Genomic DNA, 20,123 nt, shown 5'->3' with positions numbered 1-20,123 from the left:
AAGAGCGGCCGTCTCCACCCAGGTGGCGGCTGAGGCCCGCACACCGCACAGAAGACGCGTGCTCTGTCCTAACTGAACGCAGCACGCCCAGGACCATCGCTGCACCCGGAGATGTGTCAAAATCCTGCACCCACAGAAACGAGGAGGAGGAAACTCAGGGGGGAAGTGACAATCCTGGGAAAACAGGTGACACTTTCTCTTTTTGGAATTTGGCTACTCTTAAAGAATTGTTTGTGTAATCAGCTATCTGAAAGGAACATGACAAAGCTGAATGGCAACACAAAGGAATCACCCTCCTGCCAATTACAAGGTGTGAAAGGGCAGGGGACAAGTGGCCAGGTGTCGATTTAATATGAAAAAGTGGTATGCTTTCATTCCAACTTTAAAATGTATCGATGCTCTTCTCCTCCTAAGACGGTCGGCTTGCCCACAATCTTAGCAGAAGGGTCTTTTTCACCCAGTGAGTCTCCGTAGCTAGGGGGTCATCCCACAGGCCCCAAAGGAGTCACTCACAGAGCTTCCTTCTTAATCCTCATGGCTCTTCTCTACAATGGAAAAGAATCTGAAACCTATGTACACACCCCCCTCCAAAGTTCCAGAGAACTGCGTGAAGAGAATCCAACAATCAGATCAAGATCTTAAACCTCCTGGCCTACAGAGGAAGCCACAGTGACTCACATGTCGCTGTTGTCTAAATACTCTTGAGCCATGTGCTTAACAAAGACTAAGAACCCACCTCGTTCTCCAGCCAGTTGAAGAGTTCACAGAGGGCAACGGCGTCTTTGATCTGGGCAAACAATGGAGACGTTTTTTTACAGTTATCACTGGACATCAGATGCCCAGATTCAGCCTGACGAATCCGATTGCGTGCACGCTACCTACAGAGCCAAACCACGAGCAGTCGCGGCTTTGCAATGGAGCACTGCCAACCTGTTGGCAGCGTGTCCCCTCCCCGGCCCTTCCGTGGTCCAGGCACAAATAGCAGTGGGCCCAGCCCCAGAGCCAGGCAGCCCTCCCAGTAGACTGAACTCCAGCACCATGTGGGCTAGAACAACAGGTCGCTGTCAAAAGACACCTCCAGGCCCCAGAGCTTTCTAGACCGGGCCTTGGCCTTTAAAACCAACCTGGGTCTCTTAAGAGACTTCATCACGTATCAGCACCATACTGACCCTACTACCACCAGTATCTCTTTGTACTGTGCTTTAAACTCAGTATCTAGCCCATCGAGGGCCTTTGCTCGGAGACGACCAGGAGACCGAGGCTAGGACGTTACCTACTGTCTCATCCCACACTCCAGCTTGGTTAGGGAGCTGCCGGGACTTCTGCCAGCCACGCAGCCCTCCTTCTGCACAGGATGAGCTACTCACGTGGGCTTGCCGCATGCCTTCGGATTCAGCAGAATTTTTCACAGCTTTCGCGATGCAGATGGGGGTATAAGGCATACAGCAGCGATGACCCTGCGGGCGGAGGGCAGTCACGTGGGAAGTCGAGTGTGGCACCCCGTGAGACTGCAGCCACCACCCCTTTCCCCCACACAGCACACTTCAGAGGATGCACTTGAAGAGCATCCCCTGAGGACCTCCCCAGATGTCCCGAGGCCTCAGGACCACCTCCCCCTTTTAGCCGACCTAACTAAGCAGGAATAAGGGCCTGAGCTCACCCAGAGAGACAGCACACCAAGCAGGTATCTCTCTTCCCTCTCCCAACCCCTCCACTCGAGACTGCTGGCAGCCAGCCATCAGCAAGATCTTGCTTTTCCAGATCTCCACGGCTCGTGGTCAGAGGTCACGAACCAATCAAAGCTTGATGGAAATAAGCCTTTCTTGGAGCACAAAGGAGGCCCTCGGCTGCTATCTAGGGATGTGCTTGGACTGGTGAGGGAGGGCTGCCCCGCCCCCGCCCCCCGCCCCCTCTCTGGTCACGCTCAGTGATCACACCTCTGCTCCTGTCCTGCTAAGGGTCTGATTTCAAGGGGCCTCCGAAGGTGAGACCAGCCCGTGATCTCAGGAGATGGACTCAGGGCCGTCTCCTATGTGCGTCTCAAGGGCAGGCAGCTTCTTCACTCTACCCTCGTCTCCCTCTCACCTACTTGCCCCCCAAAATAACCAGAAGGCGGTGTGAGCCCTGCTTAGTGGAGATGTAAAGCTCTGAGGAGCTTGCGTGGCTGGCTCAGGGTCACCCACAGGGTGCCAGTGGAAAGTTAGGGTTCCAGGCCCGGTCTGGGCTCGTCCCAGGGTGACCCCGCTGCTCAGTGAAGAAGAGAAGACATCTTGGGCTTGCCACAGGCAACGAGAGAGCCAGGGGCTCAGGGGCCTGGGATGGGCAGTAGAGAAGGCTACCGCAAAAGTGGCCTGCATCTCAGTCCTGCCCTAAGTCCTCATTAAATGAGTTAGGTGTCAGCTGCTTAGCAGTGGCCAGCAGGAGCTCAGAAATGGGAGCAGCTCGAACATGTGACCTTTGACAAGCCCCCAACTCACCAAGCCTCCCTGGGCCTCAGGTCTCCTTAGCTACAAAATGTGGTGGGTGGGTGTGTTAGGGAGGCAGGGACAGGGAATTCCAGTCCAAATTCAGCCATTCTCATACCAACTTCATAGTTCTGCCTGGTCCCTGAGCTCTTATGTACTTATGATACTCTTAAAATCAATGTATTTCATTAAACTCGACGTTGTCTTCAGCAGTGATTCTTACCGCATCTCCCATGAGGCCTGCACTAAAATGCTATCGAAACGGATGCAGTTCATGAACCACACAGTATCTCTGATGTCCCCCCCCTTCCAGGAAACGCCAGACAAGCTGTGACTTGTCAGACTCTCAGTCTGACTTCTGTGCAAAGGAGGTGACAGCCAGGGAAGTGACAGCTTCACAGACAGTCACCCCGTGCTGGACCAGGGGTCTGGCAGGGTGTGGAGGGACCCGAGGGAGGCCACCAACCTTCGGGATGGCCTCGCTCACAGCATAGCTGGCCTTGTCGCTGACCCACACCTTCTCCCTCAGGGAGAGGGCAGCACACAGGGTCTTGAGCTTGCTCAGGATGGAGTTGTAAGGAACCACCTGGATTTTGTACTCAGTGTCCGGGCCCAGGTCAAGAAGCAGGTGCTCCTTCACATTGGGAGCATCTATGCGGTCACCGTCAATGAAGAGCCTGCAGAGGCGCATGGGCGGGGATATGCGTGAGCACGTAAGGGCGGGGGTGGGCGCACAGAGGTACGTACTTCTGCAATCACGGGCAACCGCCCTTCCTCCCATCCTTCCCCAACCTGTGGGCTCGGTCACCATCCACCCAACTCCCCAACCCAGGAACCTGGCATGGGCCTCCGTGATGTTGCCCCTCCCCCAGTCACTGGGGCCTCTTGAACTGGAGTTGAAATCCCTACCAAAGGTGTCCGCCTTTCTCCTTATGCACACCCAGTGCCTTTCTCCTTATGCACACCCAGTCAGCGCCCAGACTCGGCTCTTCCTTTCTCTCGGAGATTAGTGCCCTGTCTGTAGCCTTGTCCCCACCTAGCCTGTGTTCACAACCATAATCTTCTGTTTTCTTTTTTTTTTCTTTTGCTCTTCATGCCAAAAGGACTTTTTGAAAGGGTTTTTGTTTTTGTTTTTAATTTCAGGAAATCAAGCCAAGCCAACCCCACTGCAACTGAGTCGATTCCGACTCGGAGCCACCCTATCCTGGGTTTCCGAGGCTGGGCATCTTTATGGGAGCACACAAGTGTCATCAGCCCCAGGTTTCCCCACTGCCACCGTAGTCTTTTCTAACGACGAGTCTGCCATGAGGCTCGCTCTCAAAAGTTCCTCCGATGGCTCCCCGTGGTCCTCAAGGCAAAGCCCAAACGCCTAACCTTGGCCCAACAGGCCACTGCTGAGGCAGGCACCGCTGGCACACCGCCTCCTCTGGGGTTCCAACCTCTCGAAGCGCGCCCGCTGCTCCACACGGGCCGCTCCTGTCCCGCTGGCTCACCCACCACCTGCTCTGCGAGTGGTGCTTGGCTCACCCCTCAGCCCTGCTGGCTCACAGTCCCCTTCAGTCTCTGCCTCATCATCAGGGTTCCCCGTCTTCTCCGACCCCTCGGAAGACCCCTCAAGCCTGCCCTGTGAAGACCCTTCAAGCGTCCTCTCCTGACGCCAACGACTCAGTGCCACTTATGTGCCCAAATGCCCAGAGGGCTCGCTCAGATGCTACCTTGTTCACTACTGTGTCCCCAGCACCGCCCGACTAGACACCGTGGCACACAGCAGACACTCTCGAATGTGACGGGTGAAGGAAGACAGCCACCCAAGAGACGAGCAGCAGTGAGAAGACCACAGCAAGGTCACCTCCGGAAAGGTCACTGCCAATACAGCCAACCCAAGGGCCTTTCCTGGGCCGTTTCCAGCCTATGGCCTTCAGAAGGTCTGGGCTCTTTGTATGTGAGGGCGCCCAGAGTGGCAGAGCGGTGCTTATAACCCCAGCCGCACTGACTGCTGGGAAGCAGGGAACCCAAGTGGGACAAGGCCTCGCTCGCAGGAGAATGCCATGGACCGGCCTCAACCCAGGCTTGTCCTCATCCTCACCGCTTACTTTTTATGTTGTATTGAAACGAGATTGCACAGAAAACGCCCGGTCATCTTGGAGCATCAAGGAGGCAGGGTATAAACAAATGCCTCCTATCAGGGAGGACAAGAAGGAAAGGGAAGAAAAAGCAGCCTCCTCAAAAAGGCAGACAGTGACTGATGGGGCTGACTGGGCAAGGAAGGGCGTTCCAGTAAGGGACATAAACTCACATGATTGTCTCTAAGCCTATGATGGCGTAGGAGAAAAACACCGGATTGTGCTCCACATCTGATCCTCGCAGGTTGAATAGCCCTAAAAAAGAAAAGCAACGTCCCTGTCACCTGCCTGATTTGGCACTTTAAAGGGCGGCTGGTAGGAAGAGAGAGTCCAGGGCCATCCAAGGACCCAGCACCATCTCAGAAATGCAGAAACGGCTCCAAGTGCCACCTCTGAGCTGCAGTTTCCCAGGTCTACCACATGATGGCACCAGAGCGGCTTCTTGGGCCACCACATCACAGAAGGGGGATGGAAGAGTTACTAGTTAAAAACAGGAGAATCGCCCTCCAAACAAAGAGTTGGAATGGCCTGCCTGGCAGAGGCCTGCCAGGGCTGGCCCTGCAGCAGAAAAATTTCTAAGGCTCCCAAATAAAGGGGAAGCAATATTTTGTTCTCTCTTCTGCAGTAAGTAAACCAGGGTAGAAAAACTGAGACCCACCCACAAGGGAGGCCAAATGAGGCCCTCTCTCTTTAAGGGTCAATTAGCCCAAAGGGGGCAGAGCTTCCAGTTGGAGGCCGAAAGAAAGGCGATGAGTCAGCAGGGCTGTATCCTGTGAGTGAAAGCTGAGCTGCTGGGCGGAGGACCCACCTGTGGGCAGTGTCAGGGGGGTTGGTGAGGTGGCTGCACATTTGGAAAACAAGGCACACCTGTGGTCTCTCGGGCCTTTTCAGCTCCCTGGCGAGCGTGCTGGGGAGGATCAGAGTGCACAACACAACCCTGACTTCAAGGGCACTGCCTGCGCTTCAATATAAAGGCTCCTTACAGCAAAGCAGGGGGCGGAGGGGGGGTGTAACACTTTGTATCTATACACTAACACTCTTCTTCAAGCCACAGTTCATGGGGAGGGTGAAGGCATCCAGCGAGGGCCATTCTCAGACACAGCTGTACAACCCTTCTGACAGGTAATGTCAAGATGAGTCAAAAGTCTTAGCGCACACATAGCCTCAAACTCATAATACCAAAAGATAAAAGGGGAAAAAAACAGTTGTCAACTGGTCCGAAATGAAGGCAAAAGGTAGTAAACAACAGCCTGGGAGAGATTTACTGACTGAAGATTGAAAAAGGCACTTCCAACTTTCCACAGTAGAAATGCTTCTAGAACATTCTCTTGGTGAAGACCTTAGAAAATAACCCCACTTCTGCATAGTGAGCTTTCGTGAAACACATTTAGGGGGAGGGATGGCCATTCCACAGAGGCCAGCTAGAGGTGGACATAACCCACAGCTATGTCCCCCTCTCCTCTGCCCTGTCCTCCTTTCTCCTCCATCCTCATTGCCATCTCTTGTCCCAATGGATGACATCAACATTTGCTTCTTCCCTGGCCACGCAGAGAGCTGTGCAGCATGAACACACAGATTCCTAGAGCACTCCAGGGGAGAGCAGGCAGCACGCCCAAACCATGAAACCAGAGCACTCACATGCTATTTCATCCAGGGCCGTGACCACAAACCACACGACGTTCCTCTCAGACATTTTCAACCGGAGGTCAGCAACCTTTTCCTTCCATGAGATCCCTGCAAGAAACAAATGTGTTTGAGATGCCAGCCCCGGTGGTCCTGGGGGGCTAGGAGAGCCAGATGAAACGGCATCTAAAGAGCTCGAGCAAGCAGGAGCCTAGATGCCAGCCTCACACGGAGGTGTGGCTTGGTCCAAGCCACTTGAGGGCAGTGAAGCCCTAAGTGCTCTGCCAACAAGAGTAAGCCATGTGTTCATCCAACACAAGCCGATGAAGCACCTAGAAATTGGTGTGAAGCATTGATGTCTGCCAGGAACAAGGCAAACCACTGTGGTTACTGCTTGGAGCAGAATCCGTCCCTGCTCCTCCCGCCCGATGGGGATCCCTACCTAGAAGGGACAGCAATGAAACCCAGCCATGACTGATTCACAGGTGGCAATAAGGCCAGGCCCCACCCCGCCGTCCCAAGGCGAGAACTCAGACACTCTCAGGTCAGTGGAACTTCACCCACCACATTAGCTTTGTGGGTCTGCGAGATGTGCCTTTTGGTGCCGACACCCGGACTCCGGCCAGCTGACTCCACACTGGACAACCTCTTCCCAGTCACACTTCCTGTGCCAGCCACAGCCATGGCCTCACTCGCCGCTCTCGAAGGGTTCACCCCCATCGAAAATGCCACCAAACCCCCATCCCCAGCCCCTCCATGAAATGGTGCTGGACTCGGGGGAGAGCCCCATGGACAGGAGAGTGGCTGTTGTATCCACCCAGCGCCGGGCCCAGAGGCCTGGCCAGGAGAGGCACCCCAATGTCTGCAGAGCAAATGTCTGCACCGCTTGGAGTTCCCTCTCCTAGAGGAAACCCATCTGAGCCTCTGCTTCACTGAGAACATACAACACACAGTGAGGGGCAATATTGAGCTGACCCCTGGGCCATTCATTGGCCTCCCAATCCCAATCCAAGGCACCCTTCAGTGACAGTGTCACCAGGAGAGCAGGTGGGGGCCGCCCCACAACCTGAGTGCTTTGGTGGTCACCCCGGGGAATGCTGGGTCAAGTTTGGCCGGGAGTCTGGGAAGCCCTGCTTTCTGCCCAGGACCCCCCTGGACCCCCTGCCCCTACACCCACCTCACCTTTTCTGATGCAACAGAAGCCTCGGCCCTTGCATCCCCCACTTCTGGTCTGCTCCCACTTTCCGGATTCAGAAAGTCTCACTCTTTGTCTGTCATGTCACAAATGGTTCACAGCACTTGCCCCTCACCCACCATCCTCAAGTGAAGAAACTACAAGGTGGGTCTAAGAAGGCTGACCGGAAAACACCGGCAGAAGTAAAGGACCGGACGCCAGAAACAGCCCGAGGCTGGTTCTCCCGGGAGACACATTCGAGTGGCAGGTGGTGGGGAGGGCTCAGCTACTCAGCAGCACCCAGAGAGCACCCAGAGGAACTCTGCTCGGATACACGGAGCCAACTGGCGTGGCGAGCAGCAACTGTGGAAACCAGGAAAAAGTCTGCCTTCCTCAAATGCCAACTTCCTCCGTCAACTCAAGCACCACTGGGACTCTGAGGACTCTGAGGAACTCACCGCCCCCGAGTGGGTGCCGACTCACAGCAACCCTGCGGGACAGAGGAGACCCGGCCCTGGGGGTTTCTGAGATTGTAACTCTTTATGGGAGCCCAAGCCTCATCTTTCTCCCATGGACGGCTGGTGGATTCAAAGTGCTAAGCTGATGGTTAGCAGTATATGTATAATCCATTTTGCCACCAGGGCTCCTTGCTGAAGACGAGGCAGGAGATAGTGGCAGGGTAGGGTAGCGGCTGGGGCCACAGTGCGGGTGCTGACCTGTGTAATCCAGGCCCAGAGTGAGGAGGGGCTTGCATGGGCGCTCAGGGCGGTCCGTCCAGATTTTGTCGACGAGGTTCTCCTTGATGGAAACGAGGTGGTGGCCGGCGCCTCTCAGGACCTTGGCCATCTTCTTCCAGTAATCTGGGGAAGCACATGGCCCGGCTGTGAACTGAAGGCTCCTTTCAGCCAGCCCTTGCCGGCTGGAGCCTTCTGCCAGGAAATGCTGCTGCGGGCCCATGCCACGTGTGCAGGGCGAGCAGCTGTGGAAGGTCGCCCCCTGCCCCCACTCCAGAGCTGCCTCACTGTGACCTTGGGCACACAGAGCCCCCAGATGTTCCCTCCAGCAGCAAATGAGAAGGAAGAGGCGTCTGGACCCACTTCCTGTCCAGCTCCTCACCTGTGGGAATGATCAGTGGGTCCACCCCAACGCGGGATCCTTCAGGAAGTACGCTCACCAGCCAGTCTTCCTGAGTCGGTGTGTCCTTCAGACCTGCGGCAGGAAGGACGGAGAAGAAGCCGTTCGATTGTCCTACCCAAAAGGTGCATCGCAGACATCGGCATCGAGTCCATGGGGACTCACAGTTAGAACGGCTTTCCGAGAGAGTAAATCTTTACAGGGCAGAAATGGATTGGCATTGACCGTTAGCAGCCCATGTGTACCCCACAACACGGCCGGGCTCCTGACGTCAGCATAAAACCACCTGCCATCGGGCCGTTCTCACGCACAGCGACCTAGGGACAGAGGGGAAGTGCTCTTCCTCCGTGTTTCCGAGACTGGAAATCCTGCTGGGAGCAGACAGCCTCATTCTCCCAGGAGCGGCAGACGGTTCTAACGGCTGGCCTTGCAGCTGGCAGCCCAGCACCTCACCCACCCTGGCCCCCTGCAGGCTTGGGAGAGTCTGAGGGGCTTCATCCTGGAGGACAGCAAACAGATGAGGATAAGACTACAGAAAAAAGACTGTATGAAAGGAAGTCAAGAAAGGGCGAGATGGGGTGGGGAGGGGACCCAAAAAAGGCATCATTTTCACTCAGCCCCAGAAAAAAGAAAAAAAATGCCATCATGGGACTCGATCCAACACAGAATGTCAGTGCCACCTCCTTGGTCTCACTCCTGGCCCCTTGCTGAGAAGCCAAAGGTGGCCCCAGCTCCGGGCAGGGACGGAGAAATGCACCCCACCACCATCACCGCCACCACCAGTGTGCTCTCTGGGCCTACAAGCCGCCTGCCCCACCTCCAGGCCGCCGGCTCCAGGGCTGAGATGTTTTGGCAGCAATCTTTCTGAAGATGACAAGAAGGACACACAGGCACCCGCCACCAGAAACTCTCTAAGTGCCCGAGATGCCCGGCTCCCAGGATCACATGGCCTTTCTGTCCCTAAGAAACCAGTCGTGGGAAACCCACGCAAAGCCCCAAGAAAAGAGCTATGGGCAGTCTTCCAGTCTGGGTTTCCTCTCTCCCAAACCACATGCTTCAGAAGATATTCTTCCCTACACTCCCCAGAATTTGGCTAAGCAATAGCTTTGTTGTAAGATACACACACACCACATTTTTATCAAAGTCAGCATAGGCTGCTAGCCACAAGGTCAACAGTTCAAAACCACCAGCTGCTCTGCAGGAGAAAGAGGTGGCTTTCCATGCCTGTAAAGCAGCAGTTCTCAACCTGTGGGTTCACGACCCCTTTGGGGTCGAACGATCCTTTCACAGGGGTGGCCGGATTCCTAACAGGAGCAAAATGATAGTGATGAAGTAGCAACGAAAATAATGTTATGGTTGGGGGGTCACCACCACATGAGGAACTGTATGAAAGGGTCGTGGCATCAGGAAGGGTGAGAACCACTGCTGTAAAGAGTTACAACATTCAAAACTCAAACCCTATCCTATAGGGTCGCTGTGAGTCAGCAGGGACTCCATGGCAGTGAATGGGGTTTTTCCCTGATCACCACACAACCACGCGAAGCAAGTTCAAACGTGTCTGAAGAAAGGGGCTCATGGAGCCAAGTTCTAATACATCTCCAGAAGCAGGCACTGGGTTTTTATTTTGCATATGATTCTTGCCTGCTTGTTGTTTGTTGTTGTTGTTTTCTTTATTCCAAACTGCTCAATAAGCCACTTATTAACAAAGTTTCTTTTGGGTCCTCCAGTAGAACTTGCGGAGGATGAAGTAATTTCCATTTCCCAGCAGATAGACCTTCAAAAAAAGCCCAGGAGTGGATCGCTCATTGGCCAGCCTAACCCACCAGAATAATCGCCCTACCCTGGAGAGATGCACCCCAAAAAGGGAGAGGTTAGGGAAGAAAGTCACCGTGACAGGGGCTGGGAAGGGAAGGTGACCCGGCCCCATCCATGCCCATCTCACCACACGCCTGCTTCAAAAAGCAGCAGGCACGGATTGCTCCTCTCACATGCTCACCCCTAACAGCTGAGTCTGCAGACCCCAAAGAGGGGTGTCCAGGCCTCAGCGGTTCACAAGATGGTACACCAGGTGAAAGAAAAATATGAATTTTATTTACATTTCTTTTTTCTAAAAATGTCAACATTTTTACTAGTATCACCAAGTTTGACTCCCTTGAGCTGATTCCGACTCATGAAGGGCACCCCCACCAGTGTGTCAGAGCAGCACTGCACTCCATTGTGTTCTCATTGGCTATGAGCCTTCCGAAGGGGACCGCCAGGCCTTTCTGCCAAGGCACCTCTGGGTCAGCTCACACTGCCATCCTTTCCCTTAGTAGCAGAGCACTTAGCCGGCTGCATACAGATGAGTATCAGCACACACATAAGATGTGTAAACACACACACACACACACACACAGAGGGTACATGCTCCATTCACAGAAGCAGGCTGTCAAAAAAGTCTACAGGCCAAAAACAAACCTCAGCGTGCAGGAAGGTCAAGAGAGAAGGAGAAACGGAAGCAGGGAACCGGGAGGAAGCAGGAAGAGCGCTGTTACACTGAGGGGCTGAAGCGCAGGTAGCAAAACAAAGTACAGACTGCTGCCAGGGAAATCCATGTTCTGTGAGCTTTCACCCAAACCACAACAAATGTCCACCACAGCACCACACAAAAAAGTGAGAGGAAACTACAATAACAATCCAACTGTGGCTTGGGCGCTTTTGTATTTCTAAAAATATAAAGAGATTTCTGAAAAATAGGAACTTAAATTCAAAGCTGAATAAAAACCAGCTTTTGTCCCTCAGGCAAACAACATACATGTGCTTGCAAATTATTGTCATAATTTGTCCCTAAGGCAAACAACACGATGTGTGTGCACGTGGACAGTGAGCTCGCCAGTGGGCACGCACACACATCCACACCCCTCCGTGTGCTAGCTGCCTGGTTTGGGATCTCGGTATCACGGCACAGCCCTCTGTCCCCTGAACTGTGAGGCTGGTGACAGCCTGCGCCCCCCACTTGCTATAACAGACAAGAAACAGCTCATCTCCTCGTCCTCACTCGGAATGCTCCTCTTTCCCTTCTTTCCTTGCTGTCTGCTCACTGGGTTCCAAATAGGAGGAAGAGGCCTTCGTACCATCACTAAAACCATGTTTCTACTGAATGTTTCAATGACATGGAGAAAACACGCACAGCCCACAGGGAAAGGAAAGGCAGAGTACACACACACACACACACTATTCAGGAGACACTGCACTGTGCTCCTGTCATATTATTCCATGTCACCCTCACAGCTGTGTGGCACTTCCCATTGGCATCCTATCTCATACATAAGAAGCTGAAGCACTGAAAAGTGAGGTCACTCAACCAAGAACACGCCACACCCACATTCTCCCTGCCCTTGCTCTAAAGCCCAGCTGCCTGAAGCAAGTCTAGGGTCCCTCAGAGAGATCTTTGGGGAGAACTTCCGGGCTGCCAAGGACCCCTGCCTTTAGCTCACTCTGAGGCACAAGGTAAGAAAGAGTGGTGCATAGGTACCCAGGGCATGAGTCCAGTGCCCGGCAAACTGTGTCACCTGCAGCACATTAACTGTCTCTCCGGCCAGCCCTCAGTTGCCCCTCAATGAAACAAGGGCCCTGAACCAAAATAAAAAACAAGGTTTTTTTGTCTAGTTGCCACCAAGTCAAGTCCCAAGGGTAGGGACCTCGCGTGTGCCAGCGCAGAGCTGGGGCCCACAGGCTTTCCATGGCTGGGCTTTCAGAAGGAGAACACTGTGCTGTCTAGCCCAGGCACCCCGGGATGGACTCAAACCACCCATCTCAATTAGAAGCCGAGTGCTTCCCTATTTGCTCCCCAGGGACCTCCCTTCCAACCCCAAACTGAAGGTCCAGGGAACGCAAATATAAACAAAGCTTTTTCTTTGGATCCCAAAGGTCTGTGGCCCCCCGAAAAGGTTGAGGGTCCCACCCCAGGCCGGCCCTGAGGTTGGCCTGGCGGGACCCCTACCCACCCATCTTCATGAGCATCCAGTTGTTGTCCATCTGCTTGGCGGCCTGGAGGAAGTAGCGCCCGTCGGTCCACATGGCCGCATGCTCCTCTGTGATGATGGCTGTGCCTGCAGCAGGGAGCAAGAACAGAGGGCTCTCGGCAACCACCCAGAAGCAGCAGCGAGGGGTGCCCGGCCACCCACCACCAGTGTGACTTTGGGTCAGATGGGTCCTGGCCCTCAGGGAAACCACTCGGCGAGTCACACTCTGAAGGAAGCAGTCCTGAGATCTGTATTGCAGGGCCACTTGTCCCTACACAGAAAGGACCCGATGTCCAGAGAACGTGTCAAGGCTGGCAGAGCAGAGGACTGTGGGTCTGGTGAGCCCCATGGTGGAGCAAACTCTGTCACTCAGCTGCAGGCTCACCAGAGTGGCCAACTGAACCCCATGAATGCCCAGGACTCGGCGGTCACCAGCAGGGAATCTGTGCCTCCCACCCCTACCTGCCCTCCCTCCTCAAAGGCCTGGCCTTGCAGCCGAGGCGTCAGGCATGACCGCCCATGAAGCACCCACTAGCACAAGCCCTCCCCAAAGGAAGCCAGGTGCTAGTTGTGGGCAAGAGGTACCTGGCCAAGCCTAGCAAGTCGAGGGGAAGTGGCTAAGCGTTGTTCTTTAAATCTAAAGGGGAAACAGTGAAACAAAAAGCCAAGCACATGGAGAATTACTATTCAAGACTAACTTAGACAGCTAAGGCCAGGGGTTCTAGGGTACTGTTAATGTCCCATTTCTTATGTAGAATGCAGTTACAGAAGCATCTTCCATTTCATTGACAGACTTTTCTGTATATATGTTATGGTCAGTAAAAAGTTAAAAACAAAAACGTTTACCAACACGGGTTTGAAATGTCAACGCAAAGGCAGGGAGGGCAGAGGAGAGGAGAGGGGTCACCAAGAGGGGACCTCAGAGTCGGGCATGCTCGGAGCTCACAGCGCACACCCCTCTCCCACAGAGGCTCACGGGGAGTGTTGGCTTCACGTTTCCTTTTGGTTCTGGGTTACAGGCCCAAACGTGGCCCTGTTTCTTTGGGAAGGAGAGCAAAGGTCTAACCCGAATGGAGGGAGAATTTGGCGACTCACCCGCAGAGCCGTCGAATCCAGAGATGAAGGCCCGCCGGCAGTCGCATGGGGCAATGTACTCGCTCTGGAAGATAAAGATGAAACGGAGGTGGCGCTCGGGCCTGGGCCAGGCCAGCGGGGCCTGCTGAGTCCTGGTCACCTGCGCCCAAGGAACCAACAGTCTAGCTGAAGAGACAAGTGGAACTCGTTTTTAATTAGCGTACGGTACTGGACCCTAGTTAAAGAAGGCCAACAGAGCTGTTTCCCTTAGCATCTCTCTCCTCAAAGCCAAGTCAGAGAAATAGGTAAAACCTTCTTTCCTCGTAGACTCCGATCACGCTCTTCCTTGCCCGACATTTAGGCATCTGTTGTTCTCTGGAAAGCAGGGCTGGCTGGCTGTTAGCAGTGTCAATGACGCTCTAAACGGCGTCTCCCCAGACATCAACTTGTTGGGGATGCCCTGTTGGAGCCCCAGTCGCTGCCAGCAGACCCGGTCCTGACCTGCCAGGGACCAAGCAGAAGCGCTTCCTCCAACTCAGGAGGCTCTGGAAAATAAAACCAACACCCAAAGCCACGCCAGGTCCTGCTAGCCGGTAAGCCCCTGCCTGAGAAAGATTCCCATGCGAGGGAAGCAGGTATGAGGTTGCAGTGCACACCATCCAGTGAAAGCCAGTGAGACAAAGAGTTTAAGCAACTTGCCCAAAATAAGGCTTGTAACCCGAGCTGTCGGCCCCGGGGTCTCCACTCAAGCTGCCCCCATACAACACATCAGCCCTTATCCTCATGACGGCTTACCAGGATAGGGCCAATGGTCCATGAGAAAACAAATGTTCACAAAGAATCGAAGCAACTTGCCCAATCGATCCCAGGTCAATAGCAGGGCTGAGGAGCCCCTTGGTGGCACAAATGGTAATTGCTCAACTACTAGCCGCAAGGTTGCCAGTTGGCACCCACCTGGAGGTGCCTCAGAAGAGAGGCCTGGCAACCCGCTCCCTACCCGTCAAAGCCGTCAAAACCCCAGGGAGCAGTTCGACTCTGACAGCGACTAAACAATCGGATCCACAGGCAGGTCTGCAGGGACGGAGGGTCACTGCTCCTTCCAGCTGAGCACTTAAGTACTGCGCCACCCGGTTCCTTACGCTGCCACTAGGGAGAAGAGAGGTCACGGGCAAAGGAACTGGAGAAGTCTTGGGGAAACCATGGCCGGTGCCCAAGTTTGGCCCAAGGCTTCCTCTGTATCCAAAGGAGGCTAGAGAACTCTTTCCCGGATCACCATCTTGTTCCAGGACCCTAACTGACGGCTAACACCCAGTCCTATAATCCAGCTGCACTGAGGGCTGGTGTTGGACCTTGGTAACAACAGGAGGACTAGCATGTCACACTTTGCTAAGCAATGTGAGTGTGCCAAACAGCCGGAGGAAAATCCACTTATCGCGTACCTAACACAAGCCACTGAGAAAGCGCAGGCCTCCACCCACGACTCCGCTAACTTAAGATCTGCTCTCCTAGTATAAGAATATTTTAAATAAAGCAATCCTCCCCAAGGTTAACTGGAAACTTCAAAAGGTCCTTCAGTTCTAATAGGATGGGGACTAGGCTAAGTGATCACACCTCTGAGGAGAGAGCCCGGACCAACTGTGCTGGAGGACGAACAAGGATTCCTTTCTGGCTACAAATGCTAGCCCTTCTTCTAGCGGAGTGAATTCTCCTCCAAATCACCTTCCTAAAGAGACCCCAAATTTCTACTCGCTCCTAAACGGGGCTCTCGCCTATCTGTCTTCTTCACCACCTTCCTCCGTGTGCACCTCATGTGTCCCACAGGTCTGTGAGCCCCACCGCTTCCCCTCCGTGTGGGGACTCCAGGGTAGTGACAACGTCAATGTGCAGAGACAAACCAATCCCGGGGCCTCCGTTAACACGCAACTGCCACGCACTTAAGGAGAGTCCCTGGTGGTGTGGTGGGTTAAGCACAGGGTTGCTAACGGAGAGGTCAGTCGGTGGTGGGAGCCCACGAGCTGCCCCGTGGGAGAAGGGTGAGACAGTCTGCTTCCATAAAGATTGACAGCCTCAGAAACCTTAGGGGCCGGCTCTACTCTGTCCTATAGGAGTCTAAATGCATCACAATCAGCTTGAAGGCACTGGCGGTTTGGGGTCCTGTCTTTAAACAGAAAAAAAGAGGAAGAGGAAGAGGAAGGAGATTGCAGGGGATGAAGGGACCCAGGGTTCCCTGGGTCTCAGGAGGGTCCCCTGGGGTCCACTCCTTACTGCTGCCTTGGGGATAAGAACTGCCCCTCGCGATGGCAGCCTCCTCTCACCCTCCCACCAGCAGGGCTGGCCACGGGCAGGATGACGGGCGCTGGGGTCGAACCTGCCTTCGAAGCCTTGCTGCAAACCCTAGTAGTTGGCAACAGGTCCTGTCACCCTCTCAGCCTGTTTCTCTTCTCGAAAATGGGTCGCTTCGGGTGGCTAAAAGCTGAGGAGGGAACGGCCACCAGCATTGTGGATAAACTACACGATAAACTTGCTTCTTTACTGTGAACCCAGTCACCGTTGGGTACAAGCACTTTTTTTTTTTTTTTTAAGCCAAAGGTGGGGACTTTCAGTGAGAACAAGTGAGCTCCGGTTTTGAAAACTCACTAGACCCCGCGAGAGCTGCACAGGCGAAGGAAGCGAGAGCACAATTTCCTTCTTCCTGAACTACAAACAGCCGAGAAGGGGCTGGGAAGAAGCAGCTAGCAAAAACAGCTCTTGTGCACGGACCACTCTCCAACGACAAAGTGGTCCCTGGCTCGGGCTTCCCTACCTGTGCCTCTAGAGGGAGGGGTGCAGCCAAGCCTCTCAGCAGTGCTGCTCTTGGCCAGGCTGGACTCGCCCTTCAGGGACACAGAACCCCAGGAATGTCCCCTCCTCTCAAGCATGAAAGGAGGGGCAGGGACCCCCAGGATAGACCTAGAGACGCCCCATCAGCAAAGGCACGAATACAGTTCCTCCAGAGGGGTAGGCTTCCCAGAAGGTAACATGTTTGGTTTGGGATGGAGACAAGGTCTGAGGCAGAAACATCCAGACATGACCTAAGCGTTCAGCATACCAAAGAGCCGCGCTGACCGAGGCTGGTCGCAGCCTCCCAGCCAAACCAACAGGTTAAGCAAAGGCCAGACAACAACCATGGGATCCAGGCCTCCCACTCTTTTCCCCTCGCCATGAAGCTGGCAAAGCCAGGAGACTCTCCCTGGAGACTCGCAAACGTCCGAAAGGAAGCCAAAGTCAAAACACTGGGGAAAAGGGCAAAGAGAAGTACGGTTGCCAGAGCTGTCCGTTGTTTCTCCAAACTCATCCAGTTCCCTAGGAGCACTCAGTCCAAGCCCCATCATCCCTACACCTGGACTGCCGTCCCCGCAAATCTCTCCATACTCGCTGGAGCATCCTTCTTACAGCCCTCCAACAGCCTCCCATCACATGGAAAATGAAAACTAAGCCCCTCAGCCAGTCCCATGCGGGACGGACCACATGATCAAGTTCAGCTGTCCCCCCCAAGCTCTCTCCTCCTCCATCACGCCCCTGCTACACTGGCCTTCAGCTCTCTGCGAGTCCCACGCGTTCCTGCTCCAAGTCTTTGTGCATGTTTCTCCTTAGGCTTTGAGATGTTTCATGTCCGGTGTTGACTTGGCCAGGCTGTGATTCTCAGCAGTTCAGCAGACCCTGGACGGGGTGCTCTTCCATAATAGAGTATGTCATGGCCTTCCACGGTGTGAGCAGTCAGTCAGTTGAAAGGGGGCTTCCGTGGGAGTGTGGACTGCCTCTAGATTATAAATGGGTGTTCTGAAAAGTGCTCTCTCTTCCCCGTGTACTGCCAGTCGCCTGACTTCCAGTTCCTAGGAGAGAAGCTGACAAAAGACTCCAGCCTGCCAGCAGGCCCTCAACCTACTATCTGACCAAAGCTTTGGGACTTGCAGGAACTGTTTACTTGAAATAAATCAACTTCTCTTTCTATATATATATATATATATATATATATATATATATATATATATATATGTATGTATGTATGTATGTATAGACACACATGACAGCAGGTCCAAAAGTATTACTACAGAATTGTAGGAACCTTTATGAAAGAAAAAGATCCAAATGCGAGGCTATCATTGCTCAAGAGACCGGGAAAGCTTCAGGGAGGGGAAGTGTTTGCGCTGAGGAGCACTTGGGTATGTCGTGGCAGAAGAAAAGAGGTTTAGGAGTATGCATTATGTTGACTCACTTGAGATGTAGTTTATTACCCCTGAAGTGGAGATGACAATGGTACCTACCCTCAAGAGATAATGAAAATAAAATGCTTATCACAGGAATAAATGTGTGTGGTTTAAGCCACTAAGTTCGTGGTGCTTTGTTACAATCGCAACAGGAAACTAATACTAAGAAAAAGACCAGAAGGGACGACTGGGGGTTCGAACTCAGATGCCCCAGGGTATAGACGACAGGTTAACGAAATCAGTAAAGCAAAGCAAAACCTCAAACCAAGCCCACTGCCATCAGTCACCCTATGGGACACAGGAGAACTGATCCACAGGGTTTCCAGGGCTGTCAATCGGTATGGAAGCAGACTGCCTCATCTTTCTCCTGCAGTGCATCTGGTGGACTGGAACTGCCAACCTTCACTAAAGCAGCCTAATCCTTAATCCACTATGCTATCGATGTATTTTATTACCCATGTATGCCCAAGAACCAGGCCACTGAGACTGTAAGGCATGTTACTAGCATTACTCTAACAGCAGATAAAATCACCCAGGGATAAAAAGCATTAAAGAGCATGCTTAAGAAATATAAAACAAAACAGGAAGCTAACTCCAGGAGGAGTGGGAGTAGAATCCAAATCGTTTAGGAAAATCTGATTCATGTCTTCCAGAGGAAGGACCATAAACAGGCAAAAACTCAAATTGGCAGCGTCACCCCAGGCTGACCGTGACCCCCTCACTAAGCAGAGGACAAGAGTGTTGGGAGCCGGCCCTAGCAGACATTCTCAAGGTCCTTCAAACAGTTGACCGGCTCTAGTGGAAAATTACTGGCAGGTGGTTATGCCTTAAAAGATATCTTAGTCACCAAAGCTTCCTTGTTCTATGAAAATGTCTGAGACAGCTTGCAGTCTGTGTTACCCTTCGTCTCCCCCCCCCCGAAGTGTTCTTTGACTATTGTGCATCTGTAACTGTTCTGCAGCTACGTGACCTTGGTTGGTTATCTGCCCCACTCTTCACCCATTGGTTGAAATACTAAGCACTCATTGGACTACAGACATACCATATTGAGAATATGATGGATAGCCGATTGGTTAACATTCTTATGCTTCATTATAATAATACATGTTGGATTGGATACTGTGCAGCACACCTTATTAGAATATGCACCTCCCAGTTCCTCTTTATATTCCCCTAACTTTGCCCAAATAAACGAGCTTGATCAGCATTTGTCTTGCTCCACGTCTCCGTGTCTTTCTTTCCATCCAGGTTCGTCTTTCCCCCCAGGGTCCTGCTCGTGCGTCCCGCTGGCCGGGACGCATCATAAGAGGAGAAGACGGGCCTTAGAGATGGGGAGGAGGAACTGGGATTTCTAAAAGGCAGTGCTATGGAACTATTGAATTGTATGATAAGTGAATTATATGCCAATAAAACTGCTTTAAAAAAAGAACAAGGGGCCACGCCATTGCCCCTTCTGCTCCCACCAGTGAGTCTCCTGGTTTGGGGCAGTGGTGCCCACCCATCCCAACAGCTGACTTAGATGCCACATGAAAGAGGGAATGAGCAGCTACTCGTGTAAAAGCCCCCCTTGGCCCCAGCACGACAACCCTTGCTCTGGGTTTAAAAAGACAAAAAGAGGACAAAGAGACGCCGACCCTGGAGCACCAGGGCCTTGAGTCACTGTGCTATCGGGTGTGTCCTCCCTCCAAAAGGGAGCAGTGTGTGGGTGTGTGGGTTTGTATTCTGACAAGCACACAAAGGACGGAATTCAAGATTCTCCTCTAATTCCCCAACACCACCCCTTCCCCACCCCGAGAGACGCATTCCAACAACCTTGAATCGGCCCTGGAAATGAAACAATTAGGAATAAGAGCCTGGGAGAACAGCAGCCTCTCTGTTTCTGAGGAGGCTGCGATGGCGGGTCACACGGAAAACCAACCCTGCTTCTTTATTCTGGCAGTCCCAGCAAGGGCCCAGAGTCCTGTTTAAAAGCATCACCTCCGCCAGGCCTCTCCTCTCCATACAGGAACTGAAAACTAGGCACATGGGACTTGCCATTTTTACTAATGGCACGGGTTCCAAACTTCCCAGTTCCCTAGGCCACCCTGCCTCTGTGTCCTCACCTCTTCTCAGTTACGAGCCCCAGCACCAAAGTCCAGGCGCTCTTTGACCTGGCTCTGGAGCCCTGCAATGGCCTCCTAACAGGTTTCCTAGTCTGAGTATCTCCTAAACACTGCTCCTTCTAATCCTGCAACATCTCCTGTTCAAAGATGCTCCGTGGCTCCCTACCCTGCCACCAA

The 20,123-nt window shown here is 53.3% G+C and overlaps 1 protein-coding gene across 2 annotated transcripts in view; it reads right to left on the bottom strand.

Moving 5' to 3' along the window:
* The window catches only part of XPNPEP1 (X-prolyl aminopeptidase 1), a 58,157-nt gene that overhangs the window by 13,531 nt on the left and 24,503 nt on the right, over positions 1 to 20,123 (bottom strand). For both annotated transcript variants that reach the window (XM_045291536.1, XM_045291537.1), the window contains exons 4-12: positions 13,619 to 13,682; positions 12,506 to 12,610; positions 8,502 to 8,594; positions 8,102 to 8,245; positions 6,227 to 6,322; positions 4,762 to 4,843; positions 2,932 to 3,142; positions 1,368 to 1,457; positions 737 to 787 (exon numbers count right to left, since the gene is read on the bottom strand). In XM_045291536.1, coding sequence (XP_045147471.1) covers positions 737 to 787; positions 1,368 to 1,457; positions 2,932 to 3,142; positions 4,762 to 4,843; positions 6,227 to 6,322; positions 8,102 to 8,245; positions 8,502 to 8,594; positions 12,506 to 12,610; positions 13,619 to 13,682 — 936 coding nt within the window. The remainder of the gene's footprint in view (positions 1 to 736; positions 788 to 1,367; positions 1,458 to 2,931; positions 3,143 to 4,761; positions 4,844 to 6,226; positions 6,323 to 8,101; positions 8,246 to 8,501; positions 8,595 to 12,505; positions 12,611 to 13,618; positions 13,683 to 20,123) is intronic.

This window comes from Echinops telfairi, unplaced genomic scaffold, assembly GCF_000313985.2.
Source record: "Echinops telfairi isolate 266 unplaced genomic scaffold, ASM31398v2 ScPeMD7_70;HRSCAF=299, whole genome shotgun sequence".
NCBI lineage: Eukaryota > Metazoa > Chordata > Mammalia > Afrosoricida > Tenrecidae > Echinops > Echinops telfairi.
Note: the sequence above shows the minus strand (reverse complement) of the source record. Positions and strands in the feature narration are given on the sequence as shown.